Here is a 24,652-nt window from a genome sequence, read left to right as displayed (position 1 = left end):
GAACGGTGGTATGTCAAGTGTAATCAAGAACGAAATTTAGAACATGTGACTGTCTTCTACATTCACAAATAACTAATATTTACTTTATTTCTATTGCGTATAAGTTTATAAAATTAACAGGGAACTATTGAGATCAAGAACGCTGTATCAATGTCGATATTTGTTTTAAGTTGTTGATTTCGATTCGTTTTTGATATATGTAAGAAGATTGACTTAAAATGTCTTGTGTTAAAAATCGAAAATGAGTTTATATTAAATGTTATAAAGTGGAATAATATTTTGGAAGTTGAGTTGTGTTGTTGAATTCTTGTAATGTAAGTATAATAACATTATGAAAACCAGTTGAGCGCTGAGGGCTTGCAATTTAATTTTAAAATTGTGTTAGTCTGCTCATCCTACGCGTACAAAAAAAATATTCAGTGTGAAGTATCGTTGCAAACAAGCAAGGAGTCAGGACTGAGTTTCTACACAGAGAATCAACTAAGCCATTCAAAATGTTAGCATTAAAACATCTGCTTTTGTTATTGAAATTTCTATTTCTTATACCGCGTATGACTGGAATATTTAAAACAGCTAGGTACCTTCTGGGTTGCACTGATCCAGCAAGAGATCGGGCCAGTTGCAAGAGTGAGTCTTGTCGTCGTAGGCAAGTCCTGGTTCACATGGTACTTGATATGGAACTCCGTACGCGCACTTGAGGTAGTTGGTGCTGCAAGATGGGCTCTCTGGGTAGATTCCAAACTGGTACAAGCATCCTGGCGTACTGATTGGTACAACTGTCATGAAAAAGAGAAAGGATTACTATCTGCAATCAGTATCTATCAGTTAGTTACAAGGCCTTAATGAAGAAGCTTGAATGAGCAAGCTATGTGATAATAACTCATTGATTTTGTGTTTTATCAAATTATTCTCACTTCAACCACATTATCAAAATGAATTTTGAAATAAATTAGTCCTATGAGCCTCGAATTTCACACCATTTCACTGTCACTTATAATTTAATACATTAAGCTAAATAAGTGTGCTTCATGAGAGGGGTCTGGCGGAAAATATTGTTAGTTATCATTGTACATTGAATTACCTCACCTATGTTCAATTACTAAATTTTTAACACAAATTTCTTTATTTCTAGGAAAAATTGTAAACTTGAACTCACTCTGAATTAGTGTATTGAACAACGGAAATCATTTAGTGATATATACGGGTACATCATAGAAAAGGAACATTCAGATTTACACAGTAAGTATATTATAAATTTTATATCGGTTGAAAATTAGTTGCATGTATTGTATACATATGTGATAACATATTCTTAAATGGTTTATTGCATTTATTTTGGATTTTTCATGTGTGACTTGGTTATCAAATTAAATTCATCCCTACCAGATGTAAATTTGTCCTTAATTGACAGGGATACATTGTAACGAGTGGAAGATATCATCGGTATACAACGCCAATTTTTTGTAAATGTAACTTGCATTAAGACGTGTTTGCTAATTTATAACAAAGCATTATAGACTTTAGAATCCTGTAGATTTCTCCATACACATCACTTGGTGTCATCCACTTTGAAACTAACGGGATTTCTTGGTAGGTCATCTCATCTGCTTGAAAGTAAATCCTTTTACCACCTTGCTCACCTTCTGCTATGCGTGCCCCGCAGTCGACAGCCCAGTAGTAGTTGCAGAAGTTGTGGACGGCGCCTTTGCCGTCGAAGAGCAGGCCGTTCTCGCAAGTCTCGTGGGTCAGAGTTCCATTGGCGCACTTATAGAACTGGTCGCAGCTATGTGGATCAGGGTACACTTGCAATCCATACTGCTCGGGACATGCCGAAAGGGCTGCCAGTCCAGTGCCGGCTAGAAGAGCTCCTCCTTGCACTGAAAAGGAAGAAAAAAAATGTCAACAAATTGTTCACAGCATCGCGCAGCTTCCATACAAATGAAATAAATATAATACAAAACAAAATTAATATTTGCGAATGTGTTTAGAGAAAGTTCAGTCATTACATTCCTCGAATTCATCAATGCATATCTATTCATTGAATCTGTGGATCGTGCTAACATTACATTACATTAATCATTAGGGTTCTTCACAATTGTCCGTGTTACCACAGTATTCAATTTGTGATGAACGCATGCTATAGGCTATGCAAATCAAACAATGTTCCTTCTTATGTGAATCTTATTTTCTCTGCAATACGTTTCCACAAACGAGCATCTCTTTCAAGATCTGCAAATTGATGCACTAAATTTATAATAGTGCTTGAACGTTGCTGACTAAAAAAATATATAAAAAAATAAGAAAAGTATATAAAAATATACCTGTAATATTACCTTACAAGAATTTTTAAAGTGAAGTAAATACTGTGCTTAATCGATTTGTAATTTTTCGAAATTTCCGAGCACAATTTTTATGAACTTGCAGCGTTGTATTCGTGCGAGGGGCACCAGGGCGCCACCCCTGTATTTTTTTATGTAGGGGGAGGGGTGCACAGTAAATATTCTAAATTTGCTTTATTTGACATTAAATTGCTACGTGCCTATCTAAACAATACATAACGTAGCACAACAAATCCTTTGTTGTAAAACACAAAGATAATAGTTATTTCATTGGGATTCACTTGAGACGACATTATGAGTTTGGAAGTTCTTCTTACGTGGTGTTTTTATTGATTCAATGATTCCATTTAAAATTTCATCTTCGTGGAGATTTACAATCAGCTGAGTCATCCATATGTAAATGGTATACGTTATGTCTACGTAACTGTCCTTCGTGGCGGAGTGGTTAGTACAATGTGCTACGACGCCAAGGGTCTTTGGTTCGAATCCCGGCCTGGGAATGGTGTTGTTTGTGAGCGTCCGTTCAACAATTTCTCATCGTCGCGATTAGCCAAATTGCGGCAGAAAAACGACGTAAAATAACTTTGAACATCGTATTAACAACTATCGCACCATATTGTGTAGGTTAACGTATTTACAAGTATTGTTTTATGTCGTTGTGATGCTGTTGGTAATTTGATTGATTGATTTGGTTTTATTTTACTTCGCATTTTGGTCACTTTTGGCTAATCGCGAAGATGAGGATGAGTGATGATATGATGAAACTGATGAAGAGCATTCACAAAGAACGTTCATACCTAGGCCAGGATTCGAACTTGGGACTCCTGGCGTCGTAGTTTGTAAAGCACCCAGTACATGGCCGTAGGCAGGAAAAAATTTCGGGGGGGGGTTCATCCATAATTGTTCTAATGGGCGTCACCAGAAATTTGAATAATGGAAATAATAACAATAATAGTACAATAATAATTAAAATTTCATAATCATAAAACAATTTTATTCCATAATAATAATAATACTAATAATAATTATTATTATATTATTGTTATATCCTTGAGGGGGCTTACTCAATCCAGCAGATGAGTGAATATCCAGCACAAGTTTCGTTTTTTTTTTTACGTTTCATACAGTGTGTACTGAAATGCACAATTATTATTCTTCGTCATTAAACTTTAGATACCTTCAAGAGAAAAGCTTTAAAAGTTAGATGGAAATTTTAGTCATAAAGCTTTTGTTGTTTGACTTTAAAATTAATTTTTTGGAATTTTGAAAAGTGTGGAACCAGTTATTCTTTTTAAAAACTTAGCCTGGTGCATGGATTGTAACCTCACTCGCGAACGTAATGCGCTACAAAACTGGAGATCCTAGGTTTGAACTCCTATCAAGGGGGATTTTCGACTTTATCGGACAGGGAATTTAAAAGCTGGAAAGGGAATTTTGGGACAATCATAAGGGAATCTTCAGTCTATATTCCTTGTGACGCAGGAGCAACACTGGAAAGATGACAGCAGAAGTGATAATGGTGGGGTCGCGGGTGGGCTACGATTCTGAGAATAAATCCTGTTTCACTCAAGTTTCAGAATTCCAAATGTATGAAAATTGTAGCTCGATCGTTTCAACATTGTCTCCATGTATTTTTGTGATGCTTCGGAAAAAAATTGAAAATTTGTTACAGATTTTGGTTTCTGAACTTCCATTTATCCAACATGTCAGAAGTTTCGGGGGGGGGGGTTGAACCCTAGAAACCCCCTCCTCTAAATACGGCCATGACCCAGTACTATTTACTCGTATTTTACGTTTACAGTACTGTGTAATTGTAAGTTTGTTTTAAGCAAAAATAATACGGTAAAAATTCTCACTGCATTTGGAACACAAAACAAAAGCGAGGGTGTTCGGCGAGCAAGCATTTTGTCCAAGAAGCAATATGCACGGGTCGAATAACAACGAATTCCCTTACAAAACTTTAGGTGTGAACTTGTCAGGTCCAGAATCTCTTAACAGACACTTAAGGAACTACAGGTTTTTTTTTCATTCCGCATGTCACTGTTTTAATAAGCAGGGTTTTCACCTTCTGTACAGTTCTTCTGGAAGAATACGCTCCAGTGTGAACTTTCACTTCGATCCATGTGAAATCACTATAAAGTCAGAAGCAGTGACTCTGCAGCTAAATTCCACGAAAAAAGTGCCTCGCAGTGGTGCCAAATCCTTTTTCTTTACAGCCTTGATAATTTTTATGTCAAGGTCCGTGCAACCGATTGCTTCCCGCCAGACTAGGGTGTGGCTTGTTAGTAACGGACCTTAAAGCTATAAGTCTTTGACACCTCCATAAGGAAGATAACGACAGCCTCCATAGGAAAGTGGTTAGTATTGACTGCATGCTAAGAAGCCAGGCTCAAATTCTGGCGTGCACATGTCATTGTGTTTAATCAATCCTTTAGCTATTCTCCGATCTTCATCGTTGCGATTTGCCTAGAGATGTGGAAAAGTAACATTAAATATAGAAAAGAAAATTATGAAGATGTATTGGCAAACAATACAGTTTTCTCTGCTTAAATGAGTTCTACAGCCACAACAATATTCTGAATCTAGATGACAATTGGTCAAAAGATCAATACCGGCTTATTCTTTACATTGTAATCCTTGGCTATTTCTATGTAGTTCAGTTCAATTCAAATTCAACTTTACAACTATGTATACAATGTAAATGCACTTTATATTCAAAACGCGAAATTTGCATAAGAAATTTTACAGAATGCGGAAAGAATAAGGAAAGTGCGTTTCCATATCAAAGCACGTTTGGAATATGGATGTTGGGTTAGTAGTGGTATTTATGATACTATAAGCACCACTTACAAGTGTAGAAAAGGCGAGGCTATTTGATTGTTCAATCAGATTTGCTTACACTTAAAACAATGCCAAGAGGGGCCTATACCCCAATTCTTCCAGTGTGATATGCTCTGATTTTTAAGAAATTCTGAATTTCTAGTGTAGAAAAGGCGAGGGCTCAACAGATAGATTTGCTTACACTTAAAACAATGCCAAGAGGGGCCTATACCCCAATTCTTCCAGTGTGATATGCTCTGATTTTTAAGAAATTCTGAATTTCTAGTGTAGAAAAGGCGAGGGCTCAACAGATAGATTTGCTTACACTTAAAACAATGCCAAGAGGGGCCTATACCCCAATTCTTCCACACATTCTCTATGGTGGACAAAACGGAGGTAATGTGTTCAACACGCTCCGGCCTTTACTCGTATTACCAGGGTCTCCCCTGGTAACCACTGATGAGGAGATGGGTGAGCCTTTGCTCCGTTTGAGCAGAGACAGTCTGATCATCTTTCACATGACTAAGTATGGTATCGAGACTATACGAGACGAGGAGGTTATTCTCGTTCTCGGTTTCGTCCCTATTTTTGGATGCTGTCTCCTTCTCTGGCTCGATTTGTTAACACACGTCTCGTTCTCGTCTCGGCCTCTAAGAAAAATGCTCGAAATGCATAGCAGGATCTCCCTGAATGTGTAGTGGTAACGTTGTTGCCTTGTAATCAAGAGATTCCGGGTTCAGAACTCGGTATATTCTATATTCTTATATATCTCTTAAATTCAATTAAACCAAAATATCATCAAGAAAACTTTAATTTACACCTTGGTTTAATATGTACGCATCAGGGACTACGTAAATACTGTTAGGCGGTGAAGAAGGAGGACCGAAAGGGTTCACGGCACGGAGGTCCCGATCGACTGTAGGCCCAGTCCCTATCAGCATAAAGTGAACTTAAAACACAACTAGAAATACCGTGCGTCCATTTCGATCTGCAGCCGAGAGATCGGGAGAAGCGTGGCGGGCGGCGCTGACGGAGAAGCCGACATTTGCGGCCTGTAATGCCCGCTTACTTTTATAGACATATGCAGACATTTATATAAATATTGCAAAACGAGCACTAACCTGTATTATAACACGCAAAAGTTCTTCTGTAATTCATCCAAGTTCTGCTCTTATATACACAAATAAATACGCTATAGAAACGATGTTAAGAGCCACAGATAAAAAAGCATTTTAATCATGGTTTTGATCAGTAATGTCCTGCTTAAGTTTATATCCTTGAAAGAGTTTTGTGGCGATGGGAATCGTTTGGAGGTTTCGACTGTGCAACACTGTATCAGGATTACACTGCAGACGAAAACGATAAAAGTGAATGGTTTTCGTGAGCTTCCTCGCAATCCGAAATATCCGAGCTCGAGTTTTTTGTTCCTTCGCGACTAGATGAAGACAGAGTTGTAAATATAGTGGAGAGCAATGTAAACCAAGAGCGTGTTAATTTCGTACTGTGCGCAAGAGTGTTATTCTTGGTTACTTGCAGTTACTTGTTTGTGTTATTGTAGTGTGTATGTGTGACGTGTCAGTGAGACGATTGGAATGCCAGCCGCAAGATTCACGTTAGAACAAAGATTTTTTATGTATGACACGTACCTACGTGAAAACAAACTCGTGTAGAGACGTGTGTAGGTAATTTGTACAGAAATTCCCATGCGTTTCAACTCCACACAGAGATACGGTTAGATATCTTGTCCTTAAATTACGAGAAACTGTATCGTTAAATTTTAAAACACCTAAGCAAAAACGACGGATTCTAACCGAAGCAAAACTCTATGATATTGGTGCAGCGTTAGAACGTTCTCCAAACAAACCTCTACGCCGTGTTTCACAAGAGGTGGCCGTGTCAAAATCATCGGCACATACAGTCACTAAGCTACTAAAATTAAAACCATACTCTTATAACACAGGTTAGTGCTCGTTTTGCAATATTTATATAAATGTCTGCATATGTCCATAAAAATAAGCGGGCATTTCAGGCCGCAAATGTTGGCATCTCCGTCAGTGCCGCCCGCCACGCTTCTCCCGATCTCTCGGCTGCAGATCGAAATGGACGCACGGTATTATACATAGCAGAAGCACAATATTTAGCGTGTCAGCAAACACACTTTCACAGCAGTGACGGAATTTTGTTCGACGTTTCCCTTTCAACGCTACAAAATCCTCGAATAAATTAGATGTTATCCTGAATGTATTCAACCACGTGATACACGTTCACAGTTACCTAACAGATTAACTTACATTTTGCGATAAACGAATTATAATACATGACATATTTACAAGCAACAGGGTAAATATCAGCTTGGTGCGTTTGAATAAGTCGCACGATAAAGTAATTTTGATTTCAATATCTTTATTATATTATATACTGCACTACATTACATTGTAACTACGTTCCAAAACCATTATGTCTGCCCACGGGGTCACAGTGGTTATTGTGTTTTTTTCTGGAAAGTTAATGCAGATTCTTTCGTAAACACTGCTTTGGTTTAGTTCCTCGAGGAATTAAGCTCCCGTTAACGTGAGAATAACTTTTTCTTTTCCAAGATTCGAAACGCAAGAAAGGAAGCAAGTTCTTTTCCGGCCATTCGAACTCACGCAACAAGCTTCAATACAACTTGTGAAATTTTCTACACCGGAAGCATTCTAGCACTAACTTGAATTGTTATTTTTTTTATTAATTTATTCTTTTCTCAGGAATTTCACATTTTTATCCTTCAAGCCAACGGATGCTTTGTGGACTTGTTACCTCGACATCTAAATCCTCACGTTTTCGTGTTCTGAAAGACCTTCGACATTCTCCTCGGAAACCACGCCTATCCTATTCACCAAGATTTAAAATTCTTCTTACTGTGCAGAAGCGCTTTCAATGACCAACGCAAACACTTTATTTAACTACGTTTCATGCTAAGATAGCCCGGTCGAGGCTGGACCTACAGTTTCAAGTGAGATCCGAACCACTGTGCAATGTACCTCCACTGTACTCCATGATTAAAAGGCGAGCCCTAATATTAAGGCGTTGGGGCATACTGGTTACCACAAAGATGATACTTTACGTCATTAATGACTGCATACCTAATTTGAATCATATTACAGGACACAATTGTCATTCGCTCATGCAACCATTGTTCAGGCTTCGATTAAAGGAATTCTAATGTATGTTCAAGAATAAAGAATAATTCTCTGAATGTTGATGGAAGTTGCTCTACATTAGCATTTGATGATAATTGGACATTATCTTTTGTCTAGTGCTTCTTATACTTATTCTAACACTTCTCTCGCCTTAAGGTGAAGAAATTTATTTTTGTCATTGGTGGTGATCAGGTCTACCATAGACCTATGATTGCACTACAGATCCGGTGAGCTAACCAACTTCTCTACAGCACCCCCAGATGTCTGTACTAATTTTGTACTCTCGGACACGTCTGGGTTGTAACAAGTAAATGGTATCGTTAGGGGCATGCATATTTCATTTTTGACAAAGACACGAAATGTGAAATAACACATTCTAATGTCAATTTTTAATGTTTCTGAAAAGTGTGAGGTGCATTTCACTACCCTGTTTTGTTACGAAATGATGCAAAATGAACTGCAAAATGCGAAATAGACTCTTATACACGAAATTTAGAGTTTATTTACTGACGCGACACTTTCTGAAGTTTGAATTATCCTGTGAGTTATGCAATTCACAAAAAAATTATTAATTCTGCTGTAAATATTTGAGAAGCAAGAATGGACCCCTTTATACAGGAATAAACTTAATACTCTGGTAACTACGTAAATGTGCTATTAGAAGGGATAAGTTTATTATTGTAATAAGTGCAGTTTTTAAATTAAATTTTTGTTTATGTTCACAATTTTAAATCCAAATTTGATCTTTTGATCTGTTTCTTCACCGCTATAACACCGAAATTTTATTTTATTTACCGCTTTTGAACCCGAAATTGACTCTGTATTTGTACCGAAATTTTGCTTTCTTTATTTACCAAAAACATGTGCCTCCAGGTCTCGATACAACCCAGAAGTGTCCGTGACTGTACTGCTATTACTACTTTCTGAGAAGAGGAGACCATGTTTGAATCCTCAACTTGGATCACTAATAGGATTTTTGGGCCATTGCTATCAAGGCTGCTTCTTTGAAGAATAAGAGGTGCTCTCTCGAAATGTAGTGTTAGAGTGGTTAAAAGCTCTAGATAATGGACAATGTCCAATTAAGATTGCGTGCTAATGGAGAAGGAATATTGTAAATAGGAGAACTAGGGCTATGGTGAAGGAGGCCACGGATTACCAATGGCTGTAGTGTCAGAGGAAGAGAGACAGGGTGGGGGTTAGATGTCAGGTGTTATTAGATCGAATTATTACTACTCTAGAAATCAAACCGTTCCATTTGAATTGTCTACTCCTTTCAATTGACTGACTGCATCTGAAGTATGACCAAAAAAAACTATTCTCTCAGTGCCTGCTCAACAAACAAAATGACGTTCTTAACTTTATTTGTCTAGCCTACTTTCTTATCTGGAGTAGGCAGAGCTGCTTGACCAATCGACCGCGATGGTAGGTCATTTGCATCGTCCAAATGAAGGGTAAAGAAATATCCTCCTAATTTGTGGACCGTTCAGATGCGTTCTTTTCTTTAGGCAAGAAACGCTAGTCAGTTACCAAGTTCTCGTTAGGCTGAGAGTTCTTCTCCATTCAGTTTTTCAATACAACCTTATCTAACGCTGCTTAATATTTTGAGGTGGGGTTGATGATATGAAATATGATTGTAATTTAAGAGCCTCGCCGAGAACTTAGTAGCAAAATGGTCGTCTTGCAATCAAAGAATCTCGGGTTCGAAACCCGGTGGAGGCACACAGTGGTTCGGATCCCGCATTAAACTGTAGGTCCAGTCCCGATTAGCCATTCTGTCCACAACATGGGATTTAAAGCAGAAATTCAAATTCAAATTAAATTCAAGCAATTAAATGCTGTCTAGTTGAAGCTTCTTCATCAACTTCTTCAAGTTCTTGGACAGAATATGACATTTATATTTTTCTAACACTATTCAATATACTAGTAAAGCCAGAAACTACAAGTTAATTTTCAACAGAACTTTTCTTTTGTACATTAAATATATAATATTCTATTCTTTTTGTTCATGTTCATGTTCATGTAACTTGTTTTGTAATGTTGAAATCATACTGCAAAATCACAAATAATGATAGGTAATATCAAAATTCTTTGTAATTGTCCATGCTACCGCAATAGTCATGTTGTGATATATATTTAACATTCCTTCTGTGGTATGACATGTATTTCCCGATGTTTCAAATGCCATAGAATCATTGAGAAGATAGTCATTAGACAAAAGAAGCATTAATTGGTGGTTCACAAATTAAATTGAACATGAATGGATATTTCTTATTTTTTATAACATACTTGATTATATCCTACTACCATTTATTTATGGATGCGACCTTAAATCTATCAGTGGCAATATCAGAGTCAAAGGTGAGGAAAATGTTTCATCTAATTATGTTGGTACGTACAAGTGTGTGAGTCAGTCACAGTTTCATGCAAATTCCAGAGGCAAATAATGCAAAATTTGAACTATGCGAACAACTTAATTTGGTTGCTACTTCTATGAGCAAACGCAAAGTGAATATGGGTGCAAGAATTTTTTTTTTTGTTCCCAAGTTTTGCATTTATTAACTACAGTAGTATTATGTGTACCATCACAGTGATCGAACTCGTGAGGAGGAAAATTTAACGATGACTACTTTCACTAAAGATCAATTCCAACATGCTACACTGCCTCTTGGTCGACTGACAATCTGGCCATCGAAGAATGATGGTTGGAGTCCAAGTCTGTGCATGGATGTTCACTTGTGAGTTTCCTTCATCAAATCGAACTAATCATCTTTCATATCAGGATTAGACAATAGTGGCAGAAAGCAACAATATGTAAGAAAATTGCGAACGTACCACGAAGCTCTCCTTTCTGCAAGATTGGTATCAGTCAGGAGGTACATACAAATCTTATAATGGTGCATTTAACACCGTCTACAAATTTCTTAAATTCAGTAGCAAAGCTATATTCATGAACGATTCCTTCTACAGAAAGTGGGAAATCAGAAATTACATTCTGTTTTTGGAGTTACCACGTCACCTAACTACAAACGCCTCGCTAAGACGCAAAAAAAGCGTTCCTTCATGTCTGAAGTCTTGTCTACAAAACCTGCTCGGAGCAACTCCAAGGAGAAAAACTAGTGTTACATAACATACACGAGTCTTGAGCTTTGCAAAGCGAGAAAATAAAGTTAACACAATCCCACTCGGCAAGGCAACCATTCTCTTTTTCGAAACATGTTCGAAATGGGCTGTCACCACGAAACATAGTGCTCACCTGCCCCTCCCCTCTTTAGTTCCGCAAGGGACTGAATCGTGAATGCAATTAAGCTACTGATCGCTGCAGATCGAGATTGTGTCAAGAGATTTTTGTTGCTTAGCTTCAAAATCGTATGTTCACCAACTAAACGTGCAAGCCCACGAGTTACTCAACTCGCCACATAATCTTGGCCAGTCAAGATGGTAGAAGTGATAACCATACCATTGTAAGCGTGAGTTTGGTGATTACACGTTAGAATATGGGGCATAAGTGACCCTTCATGTCACGTCGAGGGGAATTTGGGCATCCCTGATGACGTAGGGCTAACGCTGGCGTCTTGTTATCAAGACTGGTTCGGATACCACTTCTTTTTTTAACTGTAGCTCTAGTTGCGAAATTGCCTATCTTAGCAAATTGCCAACTTGCCAACTTTTCTTCCCTAAGAAAATCGCTGATATTAAGTGAAACGTTCCATTCATATAGCTATTTCTCGCTTGAAATTTTCAGGGGCTACAACACAAACACTGGGTAAATCTTTTCTCAGATGAACGATTTGCATAATACACTGTGTCTCGCCATAAGCAATTGACACTTTCAACCGCAATAGTGATTTCTGAACAATTCTGTATAAGTTGCTTCAATCACAGTAATTATACCCGGAATTTGTGTGATGTGAATATTAAGGAAAATATTTAAAATGCGACCTGCTAAGTTTGATGGAAGTAGGGAGCTGAGCGTAATTTCACGTAGTGATACGTGTGAAAATGTTTACTCACCGTCCTGTTACACATCTTCCAAAAACCGTAGGAGACTCAATAGCAGCTATATGTGTTAATCATTTAAAAAATGTAGTAACAATTGCATTTATCAATGAAAAATTCCCCCATTTGCTTCTGACTGTTTTAAACGGAATATCATAGTACGTGTGTAAGTTCCGTGGCACATATTTTCTTTATTATCCTTCAACGCACTTCAGGCAGCCACTGCAGTGGAATGCTCAGCCACCTACGTGCTACGAAGCCAGAGATCCTAGGTTCGATTCCTGGCACTTGGGATTGGCAAGGCACTTTGTGGGTCCCAAAGTACAAGGGGCAGAGTATATTCTTGTCCCCTCCACACCAGTATTCGTTCTCAGTCAAGGACTGTTATTTTAAATGAATAGAGAGAAATATGATTTCTTGATGATGATTATGATGATGAGTGAACTCAAGTCATGCCTCCCCGATGGCGTAGTGGTAACGTCGTCACCTTGGCGTTCCGGGTTCGGTACCCGGTAGAGGCACATTTTGCAGTGGTTCGGATCACACTTTAAACTGCAGATCCAGTCCCGATTAGTCTATCTGTGCATAAAGTGGACTTAAAGCAATAACTCACAATCAACAACAACTCCACTTCACAACCTGGAATTACTAATGTGTCTTCCACTAAAACGAGAAACAAATTTTGACAGCAGATTCAAAGTCACCCAGCTACAGTAAGGAAAAGAAGCACATTGAGACTAATTATTGAAAACAAGATTTGCGGGCATGTCAATTACAGTGCTGTTCTTCCGATAAATAAAGTGTAAGTGATTACGATCTTTCGTCTCTTGGCACGATTCTCTCTACAAGAAGAGAAGCGCAAAAGAACAAAGGAACGTGAGAGAATTTAACAATTTTTTATGGTTTTATTGCATACGGTCTTGGTATGTAATAAAATGAAATTGTGCCACGAGAATCTGTTGTATCTTCGGTAAGATTTTTGGAGGACCGACCATTCCTTGAAAACGTGTCGTACCTATAAGATACAAGATTCAAACTGTTAAGGTAAGCGCCAGGAGTGTCATATGAGCACGGTAGGAATTGTGTGTCAATGATTGTCTACGACCATGTAAAATATGTACAAGCGACAACTCAAATTATTACATTGTTATTTTTTTTGTGTATATTATTTCATAAATATATCTACATTCATTGCATTATGTAATATAATTAGCTACTTTTTCGAGGGACCTGCGAATTAGATACCTTTAATAGCATTCCCGATATTAATATTTAATAATAGACCTGCACACAAACATACTCTGACTAACTCATAAACATTATGAAAATATTCCCCTTGTTTCATACTGTATGTTTCATTTGTTCTTTTTTTCTATTTCTTCTTGTGTGGAGCTCACTTGTAAATTCCGAATTGAACTCTCTCATTAGTGTTATACTATTTCGCAAGTGTCCAAATTATTTCATTTTGCAATATTGCAGTATTAATTATGATATTAGCTGGGTTTACATAAGACATAGGTGGCATTTAAAAAAGTAAATGGTTGAGAAAACTTGAGAAACGCGTTCTCGTAAAATATATTTAAAAAAATCAGGATGGCTTTATTTACATTAACTTCGGTCTTACCGTAGATGGAGAATAGGTATCAAATTTTCATCGTTGTTTAGACACGAGTAACTACTACAGAAATAAACAAGTCTTCGCTTTTTATGGGTTTTGAGGGAAAAACTATCAAAAGCGACAATTGTTCTGTATTCTCTTCCACTGACTACAGCATGTCAACAGATTGATTTTGTGAATGTTATAAGAAAAGTAAGCAGCCAAGTCGCTGCAAGGAATATAGGACTGAAGACTTGTTTATTAGGCTAGGATACAAGAGAATAACTTGCCTCTACCCTCGGGCAGGAAGTGTCAGTTGGAAAGCAAGTTTTGAAAGGATTTTAGTGCCATCGTCGAAAGGTCACGAACCAGACCGTGCTACGTCCATGCCACCTTGTTTTTACGTTCCTGGGAACCAGAGCATCTAAAACCAAAACACTCAGCTGTACTAACAAGAAAAAGAAACGGTTTACACTCCATTCCACAAACTCACTCCAGATCTCATAGCTGTTTTTTAGTTTTCTTTTCTTGTACTATCTGACCGTAACGGCTCGCCGCAGAAAGGATTGAGGAAAAAGTGTAAACGTTCGAGAAAGTGCCCTTCCTCTCATCGGATAGTGTTTGGTTGTAGACGGTTCCGATCACTTGAGAAAGATGTACCCCGTGGTACTTGGAAAAAACTTGGTTTGTCTGACGAGTAGGCATAACCGAGGTTTCTGGACCGAAGGAGACGTAATCTGTAACGAACAACCCAAGATGGAGCTCAAACGTCAAGAAGTTTTTGCCCTTACAAGAAAATAAGTTCGTTCACAGTTTAGGCAACTTGTCGAGAGTATAGGGAACTATTGAACTTACTATTTGAATAAGGATGATATTCGGTTACAATACTGTACATTCCATGCATGGGAGCCCATGAAAAAAATCCTAGGGTGGGGGAGGAAACAGATGAATCAGATCGAAAAGTTACATCCTTAATGGGCACATATTGATGTAATGTTTACGACAATATGAAGAAGAAGAGATGGAAAAAGCTGAAGAAAGTAAAGGAAAACAAGAAGAGAGATGAGAAAGGCGAGAAAAGGAAAGATAGAAAGAAGAGAGATGAAGAAGTTGAAGAGAGGAAAGAAAGAAGAGAAGAGAGATGAAAAAGCTGAAGAAAGGAAAGCAAAAATGAAGAGAAACAATAAAGTTGAAGAAAGAAAAGAAACAGAGGGAGAGGGAGGGAGGGAGGGAAAGAGAACAAAAGAAAGAGAAGGGAAATTAAGATGTGACTGACAGAAAGAAAAAGCAAAATAAACAAACAAGCAAGGAAAGAGAGAGGAAAACGAATAAAGAAGAATAGAGAGTAAGAGAGAGACAGAGAGGTAAGAAGGAAGAGGAAGAGAATGAAAAATAACAGGACAAAGAGAGAAGGAGAAGGGGGAATCATATTGAGAGAAACATAGAAGTTAGACAGACAGAGGTAGAGAAGGAAGAGAAATAGAAAGAGATCGACAATAAGAGGAAGAAAATAAATAAGAAACTGAGACAGAACTGTAGAAAGTGGAAAGGAAGTAAGCAGGAACAAAATGAAACTAAAACTGTGCAAAAAAGAGTGATAGCTAGAAAGAAAACATAAGAAAAGGGAAACAGATAAAAGGTAGAAGGAAAGTATGTATAAGTAGCAAATTCTCCTTACTGCAGGAGGGATTTCATGCAAACACGTTGAACCGCCTCCCTGTGGGAACCTATGGTTCCATGTTAATTCGTTCATACACCATTCATTAAATATTAGAGAAGAGTGTTGGATATTTTCTCATAGGATTAGTTTACGCTTTTTTAATCTCCAAAAGTAGATGCCTACATCTCTTGCTAATGTGCAAATACCAACCAATCTGTAGAATCAAAACCATTACGGTTTGTGTTATTGTTCTTTTGTGATGGTGATTCTTGGGAGTGATCCCATTCTTCACAACACATATTTCATAGTTCAGATCCTATATAACTGCAGGCTCGCCCCTATTAGCCTTTGTCACTTTGCAAACTTTATCTATAATCTTCACAGATTGATAGTTTAAAATAAAATCGACAGCATTTCTTTTATTTCTCCAACGCATTTTGCGTCAAGCTGTAAACGAAAGATACCACATAATGATAATGTAAGCTTTCGTACGTCACATTTCTTCCAATTTTATTGTGCAAATCGGAAGAAGTGTATTCTGACCGAACAACATAATCCACATCTCTGCTTTTAAACAAAGAAATAGATATTTCTCAACCGACAGGTAAGTCGAGACAAAACATATCAACTGCACGTAATTATATTATGGAAGAATAGCTAGACATGTTGTAACGGCCTGCACGTCCTCGTCCCTCAATATCTACTCCCCACCCCTATCTTTCGCGAATTCATCTTAGAGTGTCCCTTCTCTCACCTCAATCTCTCTCTCTCTCTCTCTCTCTCTCTCTCTCTCTCTATGCGTGTGTGTGTGTGTGTGTGTGTGTATGTGTCTGTTTTGCACTTCTCTTGTTCACTCCCCTCACAGTCATACACTTTTTTTCTCTCTCTTCTATCTCCCTGTTTTTATCTTTTCCTCTTTCGTTTTCTCTCTTTAATTTTAAACCCCTATCCCTTTTCTCATTTCTTCACTCGCTCTATATTCCTCCTGTATCTCTATTTTCTGTTTCGTTCCATCTCCCATTCCTTTTCTTCTTCTTTCTCTCATTCTAGCTCCCTTCTGTATCTTTATTTCTCTCTCTTACTTCTTCTCTCCTTCTATTTTTCTTTTCTTTCAACGCTGACGTAGCAAACGACGTATCACATAGGTAGAGGGAGATTATTTCCGTAACATCTTTGGCAGTTATGCATTTGAAGCTTCGGAACGAGTCACAACTCTCGAAGCAGCCAATTAACCAAGCGAGCCGCTGACGTCATCTCAACCCAGAACCTATCACTAAGCCCCTTACTCAGGTTCTATACTCCCACTAGGCTCGCTAGACAGACTCGCGCAGTCCGCTGGAGATGTTCCGAAAGTAATTTGACTCTAACTGTGGCTTCTACAGTGGTGCTAGCTCATTGTAACAATAAAATAAAAATATCAACGCTTCTTAAATCATAGAACAAAAAAAGTAGCAAAAACAGGGCGTACTCTAACTAGAACACGTTCAAGTTTGGTCCAGTATTGGATACAAGTTCAGATACAAGATTGTTTTGCTGATAACTTGCAAAACTGTGGGGAAAAAAGACCATGCACAAACTGGAATAATTCCCTCTACTTTCTTGCTGCAGTCTTAGAAACAAGTTCAATCGTCCTTTTATTTCGTAATGCATGTAGTAGTACCGTTCATAAATCTGGCCACGTAGCGAGTCGATTTTAGTATTGCATGCAAGTTACATATTATAATTGCTAATCATTTGCATTTATTTCATTTTACGTCGTTTTTTTCTACTCGCTGATCACGACGATGAAGATAAATTATGATTATGTGAACTTTACGAAGAGACGCACTTACGATGTAATCCCAGCCAGGATTCGAACCAGGAACCTGTAGCGGAGACATAATGAATCGAGACTATTCAACCCGCTCCACCACACTTGCTAATCACAAGACTTAACTGTAGTAGGAGAAAAAAATCAGACGCTATCCTATATTTAACATCAAAACATGGAATAAAATTCATGCTAGGAGCTTGCAGACCTAAGTCAGTTGTTATCTAGATAGATTGGGTTGGAACTATTTCACACTACAACGTTAGGTAATCCGGATAGATTACAAAGAAATAAAAATAGCATTCAACGCCATAGCCTGTCGCCAAACTCCGTGACGGAGTGGTTAGCACAGCGCGCTTCGACTCCAGGAGTCTGGCTCGAATCTCGACCTGGGCGTGGGTCTTATTTGTGAATGTCCCTTCATCACTTTATTACCATCACTCATCCTCATCTTCGCGATTAGCCAAAAGTAGCATTAAATCAAAGTAAAATGAACCAAATCAATCACACCATAGCCTGTTACACAAATAATGCTGATAAGAACTATGCTCAGATAGGATGATCTGGAGTGGACCTATAGTTTAAGCCCACGACCCCTTCATCACAGTACGACAACGTTAGCTATTACACTATCTGGAAGGCCCAATAGATATTCAGCAACCCACTCACTAAAATAGAATGTAAGAAGGAAGTCACGCAGTGAAGGAATAAAGCAAAAATGATGTAGCTAATAAAAAATGAAGACTTCAATAGGCAAAGAAACAAAGGCATATCCAAATGAAGCAAGATAGCCATAAAGAAATGTTGAAAGATAAAAGCAAATACAAGCATAGGAATATGTAACGTTCCGATCGAGAGATTGGGAAGGAAGAAACAAATTAGCTGTGGACATACAACCAACACCTCATAGTCAAAATAATTCCGTATAATATTGTAACGACGCCATGTTAGGCAGATTTAAGTTGTATATTGGCATTTACCTTATTCGTATACTTTCAAGTTAAGAACTTGGATTAAATTATTTATACTTAATTGTTTTCATAATTCATATATATATTTACGTTTTATCTTATATTATTTTTGCAATATTTATTCAGAATTTATAGTCTAATAATTATCCCAAATAATATATGCAACTTTTTCATTGTGTTTCAAGCACAAGTTAAATACATTTCTTCTTAATATCGATTTTTGTTCAACAATGTACAAGATTGAAGTAATTTGTCTTCGTTATAAACTAAATCTTTATTTAATCATTTTTTTATGTGCAAGGGCAAATATGATTTATTTGATAAAATCAGTTTAGTTGTTTCTATATAGTTTAATATTGTAATCTTATAGCAAAGTATTTCTCCCTCGTTTTCAATAAAATATTGTATTCCTATTGGCTGTTTATGTTAGGAGTGGGGGAAACACGCTTCGTGTTCTTGGCGATGTAAAAACTTCCACGTTGGCATTTTTAATTTTTGCCAACGTGGACTTTAGCTTACTATCGCTAATTAACATTGATGTGTTATATAAATTATCAGTTTTTCTTGTGTTATTTTATGTTATGAGTTTGTATTGTAAGTTAGAACAATCTCTTATGCTGCGCCTCGCGCTTGAGGTAGCAGTTGAGGTCTTGCTATTAACTGTGAAGGCGGTGCGCGGACTCTCGTGTTAAATAAATTGCTTATCACTGCCTGCGAGCGTGCATGACCCAACAAATTATAACTTTTAACATGTGCGAATCAGTATGTACGCGCGCGATTCGTGATTAAAGATTTTGGACATTTTAATTATAAAGTATTTGGAATTTTATTTACTGTCACGTGTCGCAATTCGGTGCTTTCTTTCCTGGAGGAAGGGTGGATCGTCTTAATCCCGATCCCTGGGTGAGAACTGGAGCTCCCAAATGACCAGCCGGAGCAAGGAGCGGTGTGTTGCAAATTCGGATCTCCATACCCTGGAGTTACGAGTGGTGGCACGTTGCATTGCATTTGTGGTGCCGCAACGTGGGGCTTTGCAATATGATGAAAAGGAGTTACAGATGTACAGATCTAATATTTTCCAAATTGAAAGTTGTTAACTTGAATATGAACCGATGTACCGTCCAGACATGTTCAGTAATTTACTTTCATGCAACCTGTAAGCATGACAGATTTCATCTTTGTGAATTTGTTTAACTATTGTGGGGGCGGTAACAGATAATTGTTCAATTGTTATTGGTATACATGGCTCAATGCAGATCCTCTACCAACTTCGTAAGAATGTACTCGACTCTATTTGAAGAAATTTTCAAGCCTTTCGAAAGAAGTCAGCTTTGTTTAGTCAGTATTCCATGACATTGTTAATGACTGTAATTTGGGACAAAACTACTAACCGTGTCGAGAGCAGCTTCTGTGACAGGATCGTAGGAAGAGATGAACTTTCTAATAGCGTACGCTGCCTTTCCAGTAAATGAACGTTAACATCTTCTATTCATGTAATTTGCCGATGGAAGTTTTGCATTTACTTAAGACAAGGAGAAACCCACAGGTAAACTAGGACGTTGAGTGTGTAGGTATATCGTTTAGTGTGTGTGAACATACAGCGAATACATAAACATGCTTTTCTCTTTCATAATTCCACATTGGAAAGAGGAGAAGACGTATTTGTTCGGGAGTCAATGAGCACCCGACTTAATGACTAGTGACCGAAGCCACTAATGCCAAAATATGTTTGGAACTTTCATTTTCGTCTGACGTATGTGTGTGTTGAAATCATATAATGCAACTATCATCCTATTAGAATTCAGGATACCACTCCATAACAATTTATTACAGTTGACAGGTGAAATTGATTTTGATGATTAATGATGAAAATTAATAACTGCCGTTGATACCTAAGCAAATATTACTACCGGGATTAAAAAAAGATTGCCCGCAACAGAATGATATTTTAGCATTGCCTGTAATTAGAAATGAGTAGAACCGACCTCGTGGCGAACTGATTAGCACAGCGCCTGGCCTTGGAATGGGTGTTCTTTGTGAGTGTCCCTCATCAATTTCATCATATCATCACTCATCCTCATCTTCGCGATTAGCCAAAAGTGGTGGCATAAAAGCAAAGTGAAATAAACAATATCAAACCAAACCAAAATCGAAATGAGCAGAGGACGGGATTCTGTATGGGGTAGCTTATTTTGTAATAGTAAATGCTGTCTCCCTACATATATATTCTCCTTCCTTTTTGCAAAGGATATCTTGACCAATCGGATATGTAAACCCACAGCAAGCGCACCACTGAAACGATCTACTTAGTAAAGCGATGGTCCACGCAGGAGATCCAGGTTCGATTCCCGGGATGGGCGGCCTCACCTTAGGTGTGGATTTTTCCCGCAATGCCCCTACCTAAAGCGGCCCTGGGGCTCAACCAACCTCAACATGGGAGGGAAGGGTGTTACATCAGCTTCTCTATGACGAGAATGTATAGAAGCCCTATATCCCCATACCCTAAATATCGTAACGAACTGTGAGGTTCGTGGGATCAAACCAAGAATCTTAACCATTATGCTTGGGTGATGTAGTTTTGTCATTCATTCATCCTCACTGGTGAGCACTCGCCCTTGGCAGATAACTTGATGGTAATGGGCGAGAGGTTACTTTTCACACATGGAAATGGCACAACACTAAGAATTTGGGTTTATATCTTCTAGTTTAGATCAACATGGTTAGAGAAGGATATTACCTGTCTATTCGAAGATGATTAGTTCCTCGGAAAAGACTCTTGGAAGTGCGCTATACAGGCTCGCTCAAGCTCCCCGATGTTTCTCGTTCCTCGATCCAAAGCAAAAGACCCCACGTCGCCAGCTACTCCCTAACTTATCCTTTTTTCCTCTATCCCCTTGTTGGGACCTCCCTGATGGCGTAGTGGTAACGTCCCTGTCTTGTAATGAAAGATTACAGGGTTCGATACCCAGCGGAGGCACATGGTGGTTTGGATCCCACTTTAAAATGTTTTATACTGTAGTTCCAGTCCCGAAACGATTAGCCTCTCTGTGCGTAAAGTGGACTTTAAACACAAACTCAATCAAAATAGGGATAGTTTTTCCTCTTCTTTAGCGAGACATAATTACTTACCAAAGAAGGAATACAACTTTTCTCTACTTCATCTTAATTCATCTTTGCGCTTTGTCCCAGCTGATCATTTGCGTAGTTGTCAAATAGTACCGAGGCGCTGGCAGACACATAGTGAAGTAGAGTAGTACTGCTGAGCCAAGAGGATTGATTGATTTGCTATATTTTACTTCGCCTTTTCTGCCACTTTTGGCTAATTTGCGAAGATGGGGAGGGGTGATGATATGATGAAATTGATGAAGTAACACTCACAATCATCCATGCCCAGGTCGGGATTCGAACCCGGAACCCCTGGCGTGGTAGCGCCCATGTGCTAACCAATTCGCCACAGGGGCTGGCTGAGCCAAGAAGACAAAGCGTCCACAGCAAAGGCAGCAAATAAATGTACGCTTTAGTGTTTTATTTTGTAATGTCACGTTCTGTCTCGTCCTGGTACAGCATTTCTTTATTTCTTGTAGCTCTCTGTTGACAAGCCGAATTCAATATGATAGCACAATTTCGTCTCAAGTGTTTCCCAATAAACTAATTATCATCTTGTCGTTACATAACAAAGGAGTCCTTGTATTACATTAGGTTTGTTTAGATAGACACATAACAAAATCATGTTAAATACAGCAAATTAAAAACTACCAATTTATGGTCATTTTCTGAGGCAGGGAGCGCACAGTTTACATTAAAAAGTACCGAGGCGGAACCCTGGTGCGCCCTGATACGACTACACCACTGCATTGCGGTAAAACTACGTGATATTCATTTAAGGACATAAAAGTGTTAAAGAGCTTCCCGAATCGCGTAGTGGTTACGCTGTCACCTTGTAATGAAGGTGTCCCGAGTTCGAAATCTGAAGGAGAAACATAGCATGCTGGTTCGGATCCCACTTTAAACTGTAGGTCCAGTCCCGAATAGCCTAACTGAAGATAAAGTGGACTTACAACAACTATGTCAAACTAACCAAACTTGGTCCAAAATGTTGAAGTTATCCGAGTGGTATTTTGCAGCACAAGAAATCTCTGCAAGTAACAGTCTATGTATTATTTGATCCGATTTCAAGACGGTGTAATGGGCAATAGACTTATGCTGCGCCAATAGTTTCCATTTTTCTATTTGTGTGCTATAGTATCTGCGGCCACAACTTTAGGCGGCTGGGCAAAAGTACTCTGGTGCTACATAAAGCGAGCAAATGCGAAGAATAGGCTGTTCCCGCAAACAGTGTTGCAACATTCACCATGAATCAACCCTCCCTGCAAAGGAAATAGACCGTTGTCATCGCTGATTTTTGCCAAAAAAATATTCAATTTTTGCATCGTATATATGTATAACAATTATAGACTTCAGAACGAGATCATACATTTTCGTAAACGTATATTTCCAACAAATCCAGCCATTGATATGGCAACAGTGTAGATTTTACCAGGCGCCTTATTTCGTGTCTCCGAGTGTAGGTATACGTTCGTCCTTCCAGGATGGGGCGGCATCACTCCTTAGGTCGAAGTCAGTTTCGGAATATGCATATGAAAATTAATCCTACTGAAGTGTTTAAAAGTTCCTATTCTACACAATCTACTCATCAGGTTATATAACTCGAAAAAACTGATAATGTTAATTGTTATGAATAGGTTACTCTTATACGTATAGAACTATATCGATCTGATTCTAGATGCCTGTGAACTGAATTTAACGATTCAAATATGCTTTTATCGACGGAAAACAGTTGATACACTGCTGCGTAAATAAAACAATACAAGTTTTTCTGACGCGCTCATTTCACGGTGTAGCATCGATAGTAATTAAGCATCGAATGTAATTAAGATGCCACGTAATTAGAAATAACCCATCTGTGGCGAAGAATTTAGAAACTAATTACTTGGCACGTGGAGACGAAATGATAAGTGAATAGCGAGGGTATAAGGTGTGATCTGAGGCATCTTGTGGTAATATATGCATTTTTTTAAAAAAAAACTACTTTCCAATTCCCTCCGATAGAGAGTAGTTCGAACTCTTCAGGAGCATTAAGGCTCGGCTGCACTAGTTAACGTGTCAGACTGCTGAAGCTCCATAGATCATTGAAAGTAATAGAACCTCTTGATCAGGGTATGGAAGGCATCCAGCGACTTGAGTTAAATCCAGTGTTGTATTAGACTACTATTTGTTTTCTATTTTTCCTTCCCTTGAAGAAAATAGAGATATGGGATTTGATTTGATTTTTGCTATTTATGATCGCTTTTCTGCCACTTTTGGCTAATCGCGACGATAAGGATGAGTGAACACCCATGTCTAGGCTGTGATTCGAACCCGGAATCCCTGACGTCGAAGCTCGTTGTGCTAACCACCTAGCCACCGAGGTCGGCAAAATAATAATAAGTAGCCACATCAAGTTCCTAACAACAAAATAAGACGATCAATCATTTTCACGATCACCTTAACAGGTAGAAAAGGAAAGTAAAGTAAGAAAAATTTTGCAATGAGCACAACAAAAAATATATTATTTTAGCATAATAGCTGAAATATGAAATTTGAAGCAAGTTATCCTCAAGGAAAATAACTATTAATAAGCGATATTATGTTCGGCATATCAAGTTCTAAAGTTCTGCAATAAAGTGCAATTTAAAATAAAGTTAGATTTTACTTAGTATGCGCTACGAAGGGCACACAAGTTTTACTCCGCTCCTCTGAAGATCCAGTGATGGTGTCAAAGGGGAATGGGGGCTGAATACCTCCCTCCCCTTTCGACCAGACCGCCTCTCCTACTGCTTCCCCTCCATCAAACAAGAGAAACTATATAAATTAATGCCCTTTTAGCCCAAATATGCACTTCAGAAAATATTCCCGCCACCTCTGGTTTCCGACACATCAGACTTCCATGGTATTTTTAATAAAGGCCACGGACGATTCTTCTCTCACTCTATTTCTCAGTAGTCGGTACCTTTCCTTCCATCTTTCCCTCAGCTCTTAGTCGCTTTTAACTCAACCGTGCAAATCAGCAAATTTTTCAAACCAACGAATATCAACTTAGTATTAAAAAATTATGAAATTACTTGTACTTTATTTTCCCTCACTAAGGGCGTGGGGTTTAACAGCACCAGAAATATTTTCGAAATAATAATTTTTATAATGAACATAAAATGTTGCTTTCTTTGATTGCTTTTATGTG

General features: G+C 38.2%; 1 protein-coding gene across 1 annotated transcript in view; it reads right to left on the bottom strand.

Annotated features, from left to right (window-relative positions):
* LOC145998903 (protein obstructor-E-like) overlaps positions 1-24,652 on the bottom strand; it is a 31,536-nt gene that overhangs the window by 5,807 nt on the left and 1,077 nt on the right. The window contains exons 2-3 of the mRNA XM_083135648.1: positions 1,641-1,877; positions 582-776 (exon numbers count right to left, since the gene is read on the bottom strand). Coding sequence (XP_082991774.1) covers positions 582-776; positions 1,641-1,877 — 432 coding nt within the window. The remainder of the gene's footprint in view (positions 1-581; positions 777-1,640; positions 1,878-24,652) is intronic.

This window comes from Lepisma saccharinum, chromosome 14, assembly GCF_977018435.1.
Source record: "Lepisma saccharinum chromosome 14, izLepSacc3.1, whole genome shotgun sequence".
NCBI lineage: Eukaryota > Metazoa > Arthropoda > Insecta > Zygentoma > Lepismatidae > Lepisma > Lepisma saccharinum.
The sequence above is the reverse complement of the archived record's forward strand: the minus strand, read 5'-3'. Positions and strand labels throughout refer to the sequence as shown.